Raw genomic sequence first — 18,127 nt, forward strand, 5'->3', positions numbered from 1 at the left:
CTGGCCATTAAAGCATACAATACCTTGCATTATTTTTGGCAAGAGGTGTGATAAAAGAAGGCTTAACAACAAGGACAAGCAAATTAAAAGTCGGGAAAGCTTGAAACAAAAGCTACATGTTACCATTATCTTTTGACTTATCAAAAACATTAAGATTAAATCAAATTTTAGATTAAAATGTATTAAATCAATGCACATTAAATCTTACATATCGCTATATACATATGAACATAAAATTGACGTTGTAAAACACTTTACTGTGGTTAAGCTGTCGTTAAATTCTATTTTATTCTTTATTAATCGATATTTTATTTCTTGGATATTGCACCAGATTTGTTTGTACTCTAATAAAGTGATGCTCACAGCTGGCTAAATGAATTTAACTCCACCCTTCTTTACCCCATCCTCTTCACTTTTATTGTATGAACAAACAAACCAATAAATGAGTTCCATATTAGCAATGTAAATTGACGAAAATTTGGCCTGTCGAATCGATATATCCACGTATATCCAATATCCATTATTCTAATACTAATTAAAAAATTACTTTTTTCCAGATAAAGATATATTGTTGAATGATGTTATCAGATGGTAATGGTGAAAATTGATAAATATCTGTGAAAACTTTTCCATAAAGTTGTAGAGTTATATTTGTTGTGAGTAAGAGTGGTTCCTAAAACTATTAAGTGATTATAATATCACAGTTCGATTACCTGCTTATTCAGACAGAGAAAACTTCGGTGATAAATTGGTTGCAAATTGCTATAAAAACTATTTAATATAAGTGATAAGTCACAACCATACCATTAATATCCAGGCAGAATTTCATCTGTGACAGCTGTGTTATTGGGCGTTTCTAGAACCGTGTGAAGATTATTTACGATGTTGTATCAACTTTTACTTGTGGTGGCCCTACTACAGATACAAAAACTAGGTAACAAATGGTTCAGGGATCAAATGATTTATTTTTAATATTTGTACCATATATTCTATATTTAATAGCAAGAAAATTGGTATTGAAATGCTATTGAATGTAGGCAGCTGAAATTTTCAGTGAAGATTCCTATGACACATTTTTAAAGATTTCATGATTTTCTTTGAGTTTTTACATATTCTCTCTCTTTCTTTCTTTTTATAACAACTAGATATGTTTTATTATTGTCTGTAATAAGATAGGATAAAACTTGTTTTAATTATGGCTCACGACCAGCTATAATCCAGTGGAAATATATCAAAGTCAAAGAAACACTAAAAAATTCTTTACAAAAAATGTCATTTCCTTATTTTGTGAACTTTTACTAACACACAGCGAAAACAGCTTATTAAGACTTCTCAGACAACTATACTGTCTTTTTACTAAGCTTCTAGAAAACTTTCTTTAACTTATAAATGATCTTATTTATATACGCAAAATTTATCTGCAAATAAGTCAAAAACAATCAATGCATAAAATTAACCAAACATACTTTTCACATAGGTGGCTTTATGGCTTTTGGCTATTATTAAATAAAATATCATAATAAAAATCTATTTATTTACCTTAATTTTGGAGTTTGGTGGATTTATTAAAATTTTAAATTTTCACTTTCTAATGTTATGATCGTTTACTGTATAAATTAATGAAAAATAAACATAATTTAAAATATATTTTCCCCCGCCAAAAAAAAACTAGTAAGTGTTGGGTCCAAATTTTTATTTATTGTCAAGGAGAAAGGGATCGGTAATACATTAGAAATTTATGCAAATATTTCGATATATTTATTATTTTAATGATTTATATCAACAATAATGTGCACATCTAAAAAAGGCTGACATGGGCTTGATATTAAAAAAATAGTTTGTCAGTATTAGGGCCTCTAGGTGGGAAAGGGGAAGTCGTCTCCCCCCCCCCCCAAAAAAAAAACCCATAAACCTTCCCAAGATCTATGAGAAGTTACACTGTAAAGGAGAACCGTATCGGTTTTGTGGATAGTTAGATCCTTCGATACACAAAGACACAGATCCTGTTTCGTTAATATATGGATTCTAAATTTATTATTTTTTTAATAAACACAGTTTTACGTCTATTGACCTATCCGCATGTGACTGAGCGTTAAGGTTGTAGTAGAACCTTAATCAACTCTAATGGAATAAGTTGGTAAGGACAGGAAGAAAATCACTGATAGAAGGGAAAAGAAATAATAAATGATATAGGATATGTGTGGATATATTGAAAGAGGATAATTTATCGTCAATTTAGCTTGCTAATATGGACCTCATTTATTGGTCAGCTCGTTCACTTAGAAGAAGGGGAGTGGTTGGGATAAAGTGGGTGGATGGGGAAATAGTTGATTTAGCCAGCTGCAAATATTATTTTATCAGAGTTTTTGAAAATCTGGTGCAAAATCATAGTAATAATATATCAATTGCAATAAGATTCAATAACATTTCATAACATGAATATCTTTCTCTCAAAAAAGGGTCTAACAAAAAACTTATTTTCTGAAGTATTATTAAAAATGCTTTACTTATCTTTGCAATTTTTTGGTATAAACTATGGTTCTGAAGAGTGATACCTTTAATTTCGGTAAAAATATTAACACAAGGTTCACTTTATTCAAAGTTTGAAAATTATTAAACATCTGAAACAAACTTGTTTATAGTAACACTTTAAAAGTATAATTATGTCATTCAAGTACTAAAAAACTGCCTCATAAACAGGGGCTAACTTTACATTTGAAAATAAAACAACAATAACGATAAATTGTTGAAAATAAAGTTGTTTTGAAAAGATTTAGAGTAGCTTCATTCGAATTAACTTTCCTAACAATTTTGTATTCTACCTATGAAGAAAAAGTTTATGGAAAAAATTGCTAGTAATGACAATACTCAACATAAAACAGACAAAGTTATTCATTATTTTGTTACTAAAACTTTATTTTGAAAGTAAAAAAATATATGTTAATTCAGGGCTGCGGCGGCGGCTAAGGTGGCTGAGCTGTATATTAAATTTAGGTGGCTATTTGGAGTGTCTATGGCTGGCTGAGACTTAATTTAAATTTGATGACTAACTCCTCCAAACTGCTTTGCTTTCTTAAATTAAAGCTGTTATTTGCTGTTGTTGCTTGAATTTTGTCTAAGCTGTTTTATAGCGGGTACAGCTGCTTGGTCAGGAGGTTGCAGCCGAGGCTGAAAAAGACTTTGGTTGGCTGAAGCTTCCAGGGGGATGTAATTTCGAGTAACTTATTATTTATTTTAGCCGCTGTGAAAATCGCACAGCTGATGGTTGCTGTTGCTGCCGAACCCAGTTTTTTTTTAATATCAGATGATGAAAATATTATTATCTTGCGTTAGAGAATAGATATAATGTTGATAGGAAGGGTTTAGTTCGCTAAATAAAAAAGAATAATAAAATATATAATCCAAGTCTACTTTTTTCTTTTGAAAAATCAAACATTCTTGAAACAATATAATAATTGTACTGTAAAAGCAAACAAATAAAATATAAATACTGACATTCCTTTTTGACATTTTTCCTTTATACTAAAATTAATCTATATTTTCACACTTATTACTAGACTGGTACATTTTTTTAAACCATTAGTAGACTGGTTTTGTTTTTATTTATAATGAAATAATCTATTCTTAAAACTTATTGTTATTTGACTAGACTAGAACAAATTTAATAAAGTTAGACTGGTTCTCATTTTATATATAGTCACAGTAATCAATATTTTACACTTAATATTAGACTGGTAAAATTTCGGGCTCTGAGTTCTTATCTACTAAAGTTTGAAAGGGGTGGGGGGGGGGGGTTGAATTTGACTCACCTTCTTAGTTTATCGTTTAAAAAGAAAATGTAAATTGTTGGGAACAGGATAGTTTTTCTTAAAAGGGTTGAATTATTTATAAGAAGCTTCCCTGGGGTCAGAAACAATAAAAATCAAGAATCATAAAAAGTAACCATAGATTCTGCAAATTATTATTTGATTTTTTGGGACAGTCTATTTTGTGTATTAGCCTCATAAAAAAAAGAAAACCAATACCCCGACAGCAGCAAGCCACCAAATGAATTAGAAAACACGGAGCCAAACCATTCAATATTAATGCTAACGACACGTTTAATGTTTATTGGCTCGAGTCCTTGGCGTCAGTTTATGAGCATTATGGCAATAAAATCATAATTTTGTGGTTGAAAGAAATCATACAGACTTTCATTACAATCAATTTAGAAATATATTTAATATTTATATTATTATTTGTTTTATATATCATTAACAAAAAATGTTTAAATTTATCACGGTACATTTAATTTTAATATATAAAGTAGTTACTTGTCTGTAGATTAAGATTTTGATAAATACTGACCCGATTGCGTACTCCATTTTAGGGAAGCTTCATGTAGATCCCAGGATGATTTTAGGCTATTCAATCTTTATATTTAAGTCTTAGAATGATTTTATCCAATTTTTTTCCCTCCCTAACGTTTCAAATCCCTCAGATGCTAGGGTCGCAGCTTTCAAATTAATTTTGTCGACAAAAACATCTTGGAAAATTGACAATAGATTATTTCCCCCTTCCCCCTCTGATTTTTTATATTAAAATTCTTCTTTGAAAATTACAATAATATTTCAACTATGATTTTATTTTAATTGTCTTGTGTAAAACTGAAAGTACCAAATTAGAAGTTTTTCTTTATTTTTAATTGTACAATTTATGTAGCACTGTACTAATTTGTACTAAGAAAATTGGATTAATTGAAAATGGTTAAATAAATTAACTCTTTCATTTTTGTGGAGTTGGATTTAACAAATATAAGTGCATTTACAGGAATAGGATGGTAGATGCATTCTGTAAAAATAGCACATCAGCGTCTTAAGGTCTTAGGCCATACTCATTTAATAGCAAATTTGTCAAAACTAGTAGCGAGATTGTAGAATGTTATGTAAACAAGGTTACGCAATATTTTACGTTATTGTATTTTGAAGAATGACCGACAAACAACACCAATAAAATTAAATGTTATGTGAATTTACACAAAAAATTCCAGCGCAGCTACTATACAATCATAATTAACCTTTAACAGCCTTAATGTTATAATTGCAGAATCATAAAATTTGGTATTTTCGTGATTTCACCTATTTGTAGTAAATGTTGAAAAAACGTAGTTTAATTTTAATTGTTTGGGAATTGATTAAATAATTTGTTTCGTATAGCACTACATACTACATACATATATTGTCTTTTTCCAGTAAATAACCATACCTTTCATTTCTGAATCTATCCAAAAGAATTGATAAATAAATTCACTTCATACATTTTCATTGTATTTTTATTTATGTTATTCCATATTTTACTTTTCTTTCTAACAAAAATTCCCTCACAACTTTTAATGTCGATTTTTCTTTTAAATAAATCCTAGGTTCAAAGACAAAATTGTATGATATATGTAGGTAAGTTTCTAAATTAAACAGATTTTTTTCTTTTGTTTATAAAAATAAAAAAAAATATATTGTACAATATTTAATCCTTTTGGTTATAAAACAACTGAAATATAATTTTTGTAACTTTTTATCATGGTTTTAGGGTTTTCACAATGTTATAAAGTACTACAGTTTTGGCGAGATTCTGTCTAAGAAAAATAAATATTTCTCAGCTGCTATAAAAAATAATAGTTGGTGCGCCCCTAGCATTTAGGAGCTCTGAATTCGAAGAATAAACATAGCCTAAAAGCATCCCAAGAATTAAAATCTAAAAATAAAATAGCCTAAAACAATCACAGAGCCAATGTATAACAGTAACAAGCCCTTTTCACTCCACAGGGGGAGCATAGGCCGCTGACAATTTGTCAGTGTTTCTGTAACAATGTGGCTTTTTATGGACATGGGATAGGGTTGTCAGCCTTAAGCCCTATGATTGCGGTGTAAAGCATCAATTTGCCCAATGTATAGCTTCTCTAAAATGGATAACACAATCAGTTCATTGATTAATGAAATCTTAAGCAACAGACAAAACAACCTTACCAATTTATATAGTACTAGCGCCTGTGCTCCTTGCAAGGGAGAAAGGCAGAAAAATTGCCTAAAACACTCTAATGCAAAAATTCATAACTAAAATAGCTTAAAACTATCCTGAATCCTAATAATATAATAAACCTTACTCCTTTATATTATAAGATGATAAATCCGTCATTTCTTGTAACAATTCCTTTGACAAATGAGCATAAAAAAAGTTTGTCTAAAAATTATTATATCGTTAAGATTAAACTAGAAAATCGTTTACTTTTCTGTTAACCCCTGAGTATATTGTTGTTCTAATCCAATCATAACTGTGTGAGAGGAGTAAAAAGGATTTATCCTAATAATCCCAGGCTTTTCAAACCTTTTTAAACATTTCGGTCATTTTACATTTTTATTTTGCTTGTCATTTTACATTTAACTGGAAAAGGTTTCGTAGAATAATTATAAATTGAAACAAAATATTTTTCATTTATTAAGCTTCTTTTTTTATAAAAACAATGATGACAACATCCATGAAAGCGAAATCAAACAGTTGAAGAAACAAACATGAAAACTTAATAAGCAGAATGATAATTTAAGTATGGATCAAGTGAAGTTCACGGTAAAATGTTCCTGGTAACACCAAAAATCTATGACTTTAAAGGCTGCTGGCTTTAAAGGGGCATAACGTACTTGTCATTCTCGCACACCTTGTTAAGCAGCATAAGGAGTCATATAAACAATCTGGAATACCTAAGATCCAATGATGTTCAGGCAAAGCTTCACTAAAGAAAATATGCTTCAATTATCTCTTGGGGCAAGGAGCAAGTTTCTTAAATATAATAACATTATGAAGAACCAAATTTTGACAATTTTGGTATTTTAATGTTATACCTGCTGTTATAAAGCACACTGCTTTCGCCTTAACTATCAAATGCAAGACATAAACTGTAAAATTGTGTGATGCGACAAAAAGGTAAACATGATAAATGGCTTCTCAAGTGGACACAAGGCGGCAAACTTTTCCGGATTATAGACCATGCATAGATCTTATTATAGACCAAGAAAAGATCATATCATAGAACATAAATAGATCATATTATAAACCATAAACAGATCATATTATAGACCATAAATAGATCATATTATAGACCATAAATAGATCATATTATAGACCATAAATAGATCATATTAAAGACCATAAATAGATCTTATTATAGACCAAGACAAGATCATATTATAGACCAAGACTAGATCATATTTTTACCTCACATTTCTGTTATTATGTTTAAGATTTTTACAACCATTTAAAGTATTATCGATACCCCCGAAAATTTTTAAAACAATGGGTACTTGAGGTGGTACCTTACCATAAAACTTCTTTCCATGACCTATGAGAAGCTACATCATAACGGAAAACATCCTGTTACTTTATCAAAATATAAAAGAATAAATTACATTTGCTAAAATAAAGTCATTCAGTCTACAATGTATTTGTGATGTGTTGAAAAAGGGAAACAATGTCCAATCTTGTGTAAATATCCGACGGGCATAATTGACAATATAGAAAAAGAGTAATAGTATAGTTAATTCACTTTAATGTCCACTTTTGTTAATTTTCAAGTAAAATTTGGATTGTCAGAAAATCAAATTAAATAAATCAATACCTAATATTTTTTTGATTAAAAAGAAGGAAACTTTCACATAATTTATTAGAAACATTAGAAATTTTTTTAACATTTTTTAACTTTTGACCATTTATCTTACCGTATATTCTATTACTCATCCATAAAGTCAGCCTGTCTAGTAAAAGTTTATTTTAACAAATATTATCATTTGTATTTTCCCATTAATTATCATAGAATAATAGAACGTTAAAGGTATAGAATAAAACATAGTTAGGAGTGTTGTCAATTTATGTTGTTAAATATATACTCCAAAATACTCTTACATGGTCATATTATTAGACTTTTTTATGTTTTCGTTATATTTAATAAAAATAAAATAAATTTCCTATTATTTTATTTTCTTATCTATGATTATAACTTTGTGTAAACTTAAATTACTTACAACTGGTTTTCTGCATATTCATTATATTTGAATTTAGAAATACATTAAGTACTAGTTTTCAACATAATAGCATATTTTAGAAGATTTTTTTTCTCTAATTAGATGTAAAAAGAACTAAAGGAGACTTACATCAATTTAAAATTGCTATTTTACCAAAAAATTTATAAAAATTTAACCATAAAACTATGATTTGGTTTAGTTCCCTAACACTCTTTCTTTTTCGAATTTTACAAAATCCAAATAAGCTAAAGAAAATATTATACTATGCAATTAAACATAAAACATTTTGATGTTTATCTAATGTTGGCAACTTAAAATCCAACCGTATCCTTTCTTCTTTAGATTATGCCGGGAAGATTAAAATAATTAATTTTTTATCTTTAAAATATAATAATTACACAAAATATGTCCCTGACTGTAATTATATTGAAACAAGGATGACACCGTCACCATCCACAGCATCCATAAAAGCGAAGCTCTAATATCAAAAGGAAGAACAAACAGACAATAACTCTTGTAGAGTGTCAGAAATTAATAAGCAGAAAATTAATTTGTAAGTGTATAAAACAGTAAAATGCTAAGAATTTTAGAATCTGATTAGAGAGATGCATTGCTTATGACATTGTACCTTGTTGTTCTAGGAATCAGAATAAAATCAGATGAACTAATTATATTATACAAAAAAGTGAAAAATCAAAATGCTTCCTAAATCGTACCTGAATGTTACAGAAGTCATTATTACGAAAAAAGCTAACCGTTACAGACGGACGGACCTATCCTAAATATTTAAAAACTTTTAATAAGTTCTGTGAATTTTTAATCAAACGCTATGATAATGTCAAACTAACATTAATTAATTAGTTTTACTCACAAAAATAGACATTCATGCAAAAAAATTTTATTTTGACATGATTTTTAAAATATTTGATAACGCACAAACATCCAACTACCAGGATATAAGTTTATTAAGAATTTTAATAAAAGAAATTAAATTCTTAGTTTGTTTATAAAATTATTTAGTATTTCGTTTATCTTTTGTTTATCTTCGCAAAATTTCTGAGAAAACAAAGATTTTCTTTAGATGCAAAATTTTGATTTATTTTTTTCTGAAAATCTCTGAAAAGAATTAGATTATTCCATTCTTTATTAAATAAAAATTAATTATTTTTGAAATGAAATAATTAAAATACAAGTACATGATTATATTAAGTAAAATTAAAAAAAAATATAGAGACTTAAAGTACAAAGGTACAGTTATAATAACAATTTTACTGATCTAAATCTAAAAAAATATCATAATAAGGACGCTTAGTGTTTTAGTACTATTCAGGTAATTATTCTTTTCTAAGTATTAACGTTTTTCTACTATTCCATGTTAATATCAAATAATAAAATAGTGTTTCTTAGAATTGTAATATTAACTGCGGTACTTTCTACGCATGGATTAAATTACAAGAAAATATTCACATCTTAAAAGTTTGCTCTTTCTTACAATATTTGATTTGCCAATAGCCTTATGGAGAGAGGGTGAAAGGTCAGGAAAAAGCGAAAACCCATGGCAGTTGTAAAGCTTCCCTGAAAACTACCTATTTGGACAAACAATTTTTGAAATCTTTAGCTTCAGACATAAAAAGGTTAGAAGACAAATCAAAGTAAAAGCAAAATGTATTGAAAACTGAATAAAAGCAATTATCAAAGCTGTTTGAGATACAGCATAGTAATGCTGATCTATTTCAAATACTTTCACAATGATAAATGATAAAATTATTTATCCATGATTACGTTCTTACTCCCTTTATTATCCTACAGTATTCCTAAAGTTTTGTTAAATCTAATAATAACGCATTACTATTGTCTTAATTAGCATAAAACCGTTATGTTATTCTAGTAAAACTTAAAAACTAAAGGCATCACTATTGTATTATCCAAGGCTGTTTCTAAATATGTTAGCAACATTAATATAACACTTGCATTTTAAGCTTACTTATAGTAAATCCTACAGTTATGGTAATATAAATGCAACTATAGAAACCGCGTGTATCTGGCACTAGTATGCATTATATTATGTTAATATATTACACCATAATCTTTCTATAATTAGGTGGTGTCCAGTTAGGAGTAGAGATAGCGGATAAACATTCCTACAGACAAAACTTCAATAAACATTAAAATAAAAAAAAAAGATATTGTATTAGATCCTAACTTAGTAACTTGGACCAATAAAAACGCAGAGAAAGAATAATACAGCCTTATTATTGGTTACGACATGAAAATATTTTAATAATTAAGTCGGCTAGAAATATTTAGTTGTAGAGCAAGCTTTTACAGGGTTATAAAAGTATTAAAAAATTTCGCTTGCTAGAAATGTATGTTTAAGTTGGGCTAAGAATTTTGTCTGACAGTTTTACATGATTTACCAACAGTTTTTCTTAATAATTGTCCATAGTTCTGGTTAGAAACAGAATAGATTTAGCCTCAGAGATAAAGGATGTTACTGTTATCCAAATAATATCCTTTTTTCATGTTTGATTTTAAAGTAATTTAGCTTATTAAAGTTTTTAAAACAATTTTATGAAGCTTATTTTAGCTAAGGTTAGGTTAAGTGTTGTTTCGAATGGTATTATTTTTCACCAAGTTTGTATGGCAAACCAAAATTTTGCCATTGATTAATAATAATAAGATTTAAATAAAAAAAATACCTTTCTTTGAACTAGTAAAAGTTAAACTTAGATGAAAAGTTTACTTCCAACTTTATACCTGGTTCTTCCTACTTTTACAAGATATCTGAGTTGCTACTGCATAGATAAAACTCGGGGCAGACACATATTTTTTGTCTGAGGTTTTTCATTTTAAAACTAATTAGTCTAGTTTACTCTAGGGTTAGGCCGGTTATCCGGCCGGATATCCGGTCATTTTCAATATCCGGCCGGATACCGGATATTAAAACTATCCGGTTACAGGTTATCCGGCTGATTTTTGACGCCAGATATCGGTTATCCGACAGGATAACCGGTAAATTGCCATATATCCGGCCGGAACCAGATATCCGGCATTAGAAATCTGCCGGATATCCGGTATTCGATATCCGTCCAAAAAAGTATCCGGCCCAACCCTAGTTTACTCAACCTAAGGAATTTATCACGATTATTAATATTATCATTTAAATTGTAAAGTAGAACCTAAATAGTCCAGTTGTTGTTTATTAGTTTTAATGTCTAACCAAGGCTTGACAGTCGAAAACTTTGCTGTATCCAGCGGCACAGCTTACATAAGCCACTAAATATGCTTCGAAAAAAAAATAATAAACCTCAGCCTGGTCAGCTATCCATATCTGCAAACAGCTGCAATAGTTCAAGGAAGCTTACAGTCTTATATAAGCCACGCCTGACCAAACCTAAGCAAACTCTAAATAATCTACCATTTAACTTTCATTGACTCTATATAATAAAACTGTAATACATTGAACACATTTTCGTTCGTATTGCTAACAGAATATAATTCAATGGTATCTACCATTTACCTATCATTAACTGTATATTAGTGCTGTGCAGCTGCCTGTGAGCCGCCTGTAAGAGAAAGGAAATCAACATTTTACAATTAAAAAAAAAACAGCTGGAAGTCTAAATCTGACCCAAATATGGCAATTCCGCTTTTCAAGCTAATTTCTAAGCTTCCAATTGGGTTTAAATTCTAGGCTTAGCTGCAGCTGACGAGCTCTGCTATATACAATAAAAGTGTCATACATGAACACATTTTTGGACGTATTGCTAGCGGAATATAATTCAATGGTATGGAAGAAAATGCATCTTAACTTCATGGATCAAGGGATATATATAAATTGGGTATCATTTCATTCACCCCGTGGACCCTGTGCCGACTTTCAATTGGTTCTTTGAATATCAGCTAACAGCGTCGTGAATATTAACACAGCCAAGTCGCTACAAACGAGTAGAAAGCAATTTGCTTGAAAAACAAAATATTTTGGGACTAAAACTTCCTTTTATTTGTTTGTTCAAATACACCTTTGTCTTTGATAAACCTAAATTGAAAAGAATATACTGAGATGCTACAATAGATTTTAAAATCGTGGATATAGTCTTTTAATCACAATAAGTTTATATTTATATTTGTCTTTTTGTGTTGTTTTAGTTTTTTTTCCTATAAATAGGTATATTCAATAAAAAATACTGTTTCCACATTTTCTTTAAATCCATTATTAAAATTTACATAGTAACATTTGTACATGTGGGTTTATTATTCATAAACATAAGCATTATTTATATTCGTAACAGCTGCAAAATAAACTAGTTTAATTTCAATTTATGTTACCGTCTCTTGGTAATATAAGTTACATAACAATCAGGGGTGGGACAGTATACATTCCCGCAATTTAACATATTCTATTTGTTTTAAAATTAAGGTTTAGGGGGGGGGGGGGTGGTAGAGGTCCTTTTCGGAGCCATATGCCTAAAGAGGAAATGATACTTTTCTTGCTATATTTTGAAAGACCAGTTCAACCGTTCACGACATCTTCATAATTACAACAAAAACAACAATCTAATCTCAGTTTATAATAAAATAAGTTAACATTCGGGTCTTTTACAACCTTAAAAAGACCCTTTAAAATTGTCCTTCATTATTCTTAGTTTAATTACAAACCTTTATGTATAAAATTCAGGACATTTGTGAGGGGTTGAATGTCCATTTTGTTTATTATTTATGTCATATATACATGAAAATGTATGTTTTTATTCATGTCTTTTTTTGGGGTTGAATTAAATATATTTATTTATATATCTTTTTACAATTATAACACATAAGTTGAATTTTAAAAAAGTACACCAAAAGTTGAATAATAATGCCTTTTTTTGTACTTCAGCAAATAACTGTATAAGTATAGATGTATAACCAAGACAACTTTGTCAGTACTAAAAGCTTATTAATAAAATATATAAAAAAAAATTAAACGCTATTTTCTAGTCAAACTGTTCGAAATCTATATTTAATCTTGACTATTTCTTAAGTGTTAATGTTCGTTTGTCCTACCGACTTATTTTTTAAGTCGTTAAAATGAATGTTGTCATCCTTGCTTAATGAAAATTTATCTACGCAATAACCTATTCTTCGTAAAAATAAATAATAAGATTTCATAAAGATATATAACTAATCTGTTTATTTCTTAATTCTTAATTGAAATTCAACAAAAAAAAGATTTGGTTGTCTGGTTTAACTTTTGCAAATATGGTGTTAACCGTCGTATTTTTTGCAGAATAGTATCCTGTATTAGAAAAAGCTACACAAATAAAAAAATATAGGATATTAATCAAAGTCTACGTTATTTATCCTATTATACAAAAAGTAAAGTTTTTTTTTGTCTGAAGCATAAGATTTCGATTGGTTTATACTTTTTAGGGAAGCTTCAAAGAGGTCTAGGAATAGTTTAAGGCTATTTTATACCCCATTCTTATTCCTTATTTTCATATCATATAAACTAAAGTGGTTTGTTTTGTTTAAAGAATACGTGTTCTTGTCTCGGAGAACCAGAGATGAAAAATTAAAATTTGAATAATAATGCCTCCATTAGCTTAATGGTTGGGTCCAATTCAGGGGTGCAGAGATAGATAAACAGAACAGTAATACATAGATTAGTTAGCTTAATAGTTGTGTACAATTTTATAATATTCAGGGGTACAGAGATAGATAAACAGAACAGTAATACATAGATTAGTTAGCTTAATAGTTGTGTACAATTTTATAATATTCAGGTTTGCAGAGATAGATAAACAGAACAGCAATACATGGATTAGTAAGCTTAATAGTTATGTACAATTTTATAATATTCAGGGGTGTAGAGATAGATAAACAGAACAGTAATACATAGATTAGTTAGCTTAATGGTTGTATACAATTTTATAATATTCAGGGGTGCAGAGATAGATAAACAGAACAGTAATATATAGATTAGTTAGCTTAATAGTTGTGTACAATTTTATAATATTCAGGGGTGCAGAGATAGATAAACAGAACAGTAATACATAGATTAGTTAGCTTAATAGTTGTGTACAATTTTATAATATTCAGGGGTGCAGAGATAGATAAATAGAATAGTAATATATAGATTAGTTAGCTTAATAGTTGTGTACAATTTTATAATATTCAGGGGTACAGAGATAGATAAATAGAATAGTAATATATAGATTAGTTAGCTTAATAGTTGTGTACAATTTTATAATATTCAGGGGTTCAGAGATAGATAAATAGAATAGTAATATATAGATTAGTTAGCTCAATGGTTGGGTCCAATTTTATAATACTCAGGGATGAAAAGATGAGTAAATATGATAATACATTTTAAATTCAAAGAAAGCGGAAGAGAGAGAAAGAAAAGAGAGAGAGAGAGAAAGAATGAGAGACATACAGAGAGAGAGACAGATGTAGAGCACAGTAATCATTATTATTTCAAATTAACCAAATGATTTACATATTCCTAAATTCCTACTAATCCCTTTAAAATCTGACAGTTTTATTTTTCTAACAAATTGCAAATTTGTCCAACCTTTACACTAAAAAATAAACCAGAAACTGAATCATTTTAACATATGTATGATAATTTTATATATAAAAAAATACAAAAAATTCAACATCTTTTTATTTTAAGAATCATGAAAAGCATCGTATTATAGACAATTTTCTCGATAATTAAAATAAAAATAATAAAATTAAGGCCCAGACTAACAAAACTGGTTTTACTTTTTTAATTTTCAATTTTAATATCCGCGGAAAGCTGTCTATAATACGAAACAATAAATAACTATTAAGCCATCGATCACTCTCTATTAATCGTAAGCGGAGGGTGTTTATCATAATGACGGGTATGATTATTAAATTTATATTCTCCTGATATAAAGTTTCTGTGGTACTAAGATGTTCTAAATATTTCATAAATAAAGCAACATTAAACTCATAATTTTAATGAGATAAAATTAAATATTCATATTTTTTTTGTGTTACATAAGTTTTGAAATTATCTACTTTTAAACTTATTTTTATTAACAAAAATAGGATGTCAAATTTTAAAAAGACAATTAGGAGCTAATAATAATTCCTCCCTATGAAAAAAATAACTTCTAAGAAAATATCTAAAAATGCAAACTTAATGAAAACACATTAAGCCTATTTTATTTTAGATTATTTTTTTTGTGAAGAAACTTTTTTAAACTTTTAAATAACCATTCAGTTTTTAAAAAATTACCATTATAGATAACATAGTAACAAAACAAAGTATATTAATGATTGGTTTTGAAAAAGGAATAAGTTTAATAAGAAAGTTAGGGTATAGTCCCTTTCGTGGGAACGCCCCTTAAGAGGCGTTTCTTCGTATTTTCACAGTAGCTTTTCTCCTATTTCTAGCCCCTGCGGGACAATCACCTAACCCAACATATCCTAACCTAACCTAAAATAACCTATCAAAAGCCATTTTGAAAATACGACAAATCGCCCTTTAAGGGGCGTTGCCACGAAAGGGACTAAAACCAAAAATTATTCATAAATCGACTTGAAATGACAACAACAAAATATAAAAAACAAACATGATATGACTATTTAATAGAATGCTTTTTTTTTATATAAAGTAGTAAGCTTTCCTTGTCTTTATCTAACGATTTTGATAACTAATGAAACGATCTAGTTCTCCAATCTATGAATACTTCAAATGGGTTTAGTCTCCTCAAGTTTTAGACATAAGTCTTAGGATGGTTTTAGGCTATTTTTTTGCTTTCTCTACCCCGTCAAATATATAGCAACTAAATGATGAAGGTGAAACTATTAGTATTCTGTACAGTCATAAGTATAAATATAAAGAATAACTTTTCTGTATCAGATATAATAAAAAAACTAGTTATAAAAGTTGTGAGATGTATCAAAGAAGATAATAATAATTTAATGGAAATAATAAGTTTTCCTCATAAGTTTGAGGAATGAATATAAACTCTTAGAAACAGTTAGATTAAATATTTTGATCTCCATCTGATTACAATCCAATATAATTTAAGTTTTTTTAATTGATTATTATTTTATTATAGGTAAGTTTAAAAAGGGTTAATGAAGCTTAGATGAAGCTATATTTTTTTTTTAAATGAGAAATTGTTATTATCTGGCCAACTTATTTTAGTATATTTTTCTCATGTGAATTAAACTATTTTTTCTAATTTGTTTTCTTTAGGTACAAATTCTTTTTCTTATATGTTGCAAAAGTTATTTATAGAGCAATTATTAACTTTTTCTTACAGTATCCGGGTGAGTTTATAATTTTACTATGAATAGACGGACAATACATTTATTAGATAATCATTGTTTCTGGGATACAATTGGCAGCTTAGTCAATCTTATTTCCTTTAAAAGGAAAGTTAGAAAGTGCAAGCAAATATATGAATCAAAATCTTGATTAAAAGACTGTTGTATTTATAGAAAATATGAACATATATTTTAAAAGTTTTTTTTAACAGCTTTAGAACATTTTCAAGTTACCCCTTATATGTCTTAAATTTGTGTTTGCAATTACAACCTAAACTTGAACAAGTTTTTTAGTTGCGTTGCTTCTCTAAAATTGTCTGTCTGAGGGTCAAACCCCAAACTAATCTACTTGACCTTGGACTCACAAAGTTGGGTCTGTGCAAGGAGAGAGACAAATTTACAGAAAATATAAATGTTTTTTTTCTATTTAAGACTTCATATATTCTTCAAAATTAATAATTTGCAGTAAAGTTACTATACAATTAAGGCTTTTACGTAAATGTCCGACTACACATATCCAATAAAATCTTCGGTTAAATGTCTATCGCATTTACATTTTTTGATTAATTAAACAATTTTTAAAAATCATATACATTGATCTATGATTTTCTAATAAAATAAAACTCTCTTATTTAATCTTATATAAATAGTTCTTGTTGCGCACGTATTTTAGAGATTACTTGTTTTTCTGTCAGTCCTATTCTACTACTTGTACTCCAGACAACGTATCACTATCCCTGCATTAGAGTTGCTTGAAAACTTTGGTAAAGTGCGCAAATATTGAAATACAGTTTCACTGCACTTGGCCACGTTACCTCAGGGATACACAGAGACAACTACAGTAGAAAATGTTAACTAGTTTAACACAGACAATTGTTCAAGATTTGTAATGATATATGTACTTAACTAGCGGCACTTAAAATGTGTTCTTAGAAAATATCTAAGTTGAGAAAATATTTTCTATGTTAAGATCAGCTGTTTTTATTGCGTCCCTTTCAATTTTTATTATTTTCGTAATTTTTTTCCTCTTTTCGGAGGGTGGCAGTGCCCTCTCCAAAATTTATATAAAACTTCCCAGGACCTATGAAACCAAAAGAACCATATCGGTTCATCAGTTAGCGAGATCCTTTGTCACAGACAGACACACACAGAACCTGTTACAATATTGTAAGGATAACCTTAAACCATACCTGGATTTAACTGGACGCCAGAAAGAATATAGAAAAAAATAATGAATTAACAAAAGTTGATATTTTTAATCCTTAACATCCTTGGATGTATTTATTTTATATAACCCAAACTAACACTAAGTATATGTACATAACAAATACCTACACACACACACACACACACACACACACATTGGTAAAAACAAACATACACACAAAGCCCATAGTAATTGTTGTTAAAATGATTTATTCTTTAAGAAAAAAAATCATACAAAATGAAATAAGTAAATTACGATAAATAGATATGTGTTAGTAGGTTAAGGGTTAGCTGTTATACATATAAAATATAAATAACTAACATAATAAACTAAATACACAATTAAAATAATAATGTTTCAATTGGTTTGGTGTTTGAGTTTCAGTTTGTTGGTTGGTTTGTTTGTTTGATAGCAAGCATTTTGGGCAGGAGTAGATTATGGAGTTGGAGGTTTCCCAGTTTCAGCTTACTGGGCTCTTTTGGGGTCTTACAAAATTGATGAAAAGTCAAAATTGTAAGGTAGTCTTATAGTAAAAAAGACTACAAAGGTTCTTGTCAAAGATTTCTTAAAATTCACAATA

General features: G+C 28.6%; 1 protein-coding gene across 1 annotated transcript in view; it reads left to right on the plus strand.

Moving 5' to 3' along the window:
* The first annotated feature begins 739 nt into the window (after nt 1-739).
* The window catches only part of LOC145312712 (zwei Ig domain protein zig-8-like), a 70,212-nt gene continuing 52,824 nt past the window's right edge, over nt 740-18,127 (plus strand). Inside the window, exon 1 of the mRNA XM_080151969.1 lies at nt 740-934. Within this exon, the coding sequence (XP_080008095.1) occupies nt 883-934 (52 nt within the window). The 5' untranslated portion in view covers nt 740-882. The remainder of the gene's footprint in view (nt 935-18,127) is intronic.

This window comes from Acartia tonsa, chromosome 2 (genome assembly GCF_053477335.1).
Source record: "Acartia tonsa isolate MP-2025a chromosome 2, ASM5347733v1, whole genome shotgun sequence".
NCBI lineage: Eukaryota > Metazoa > Arthropoda > Copepoda > Calanoida > Acartiidae > Acartia > Acartia tonsa.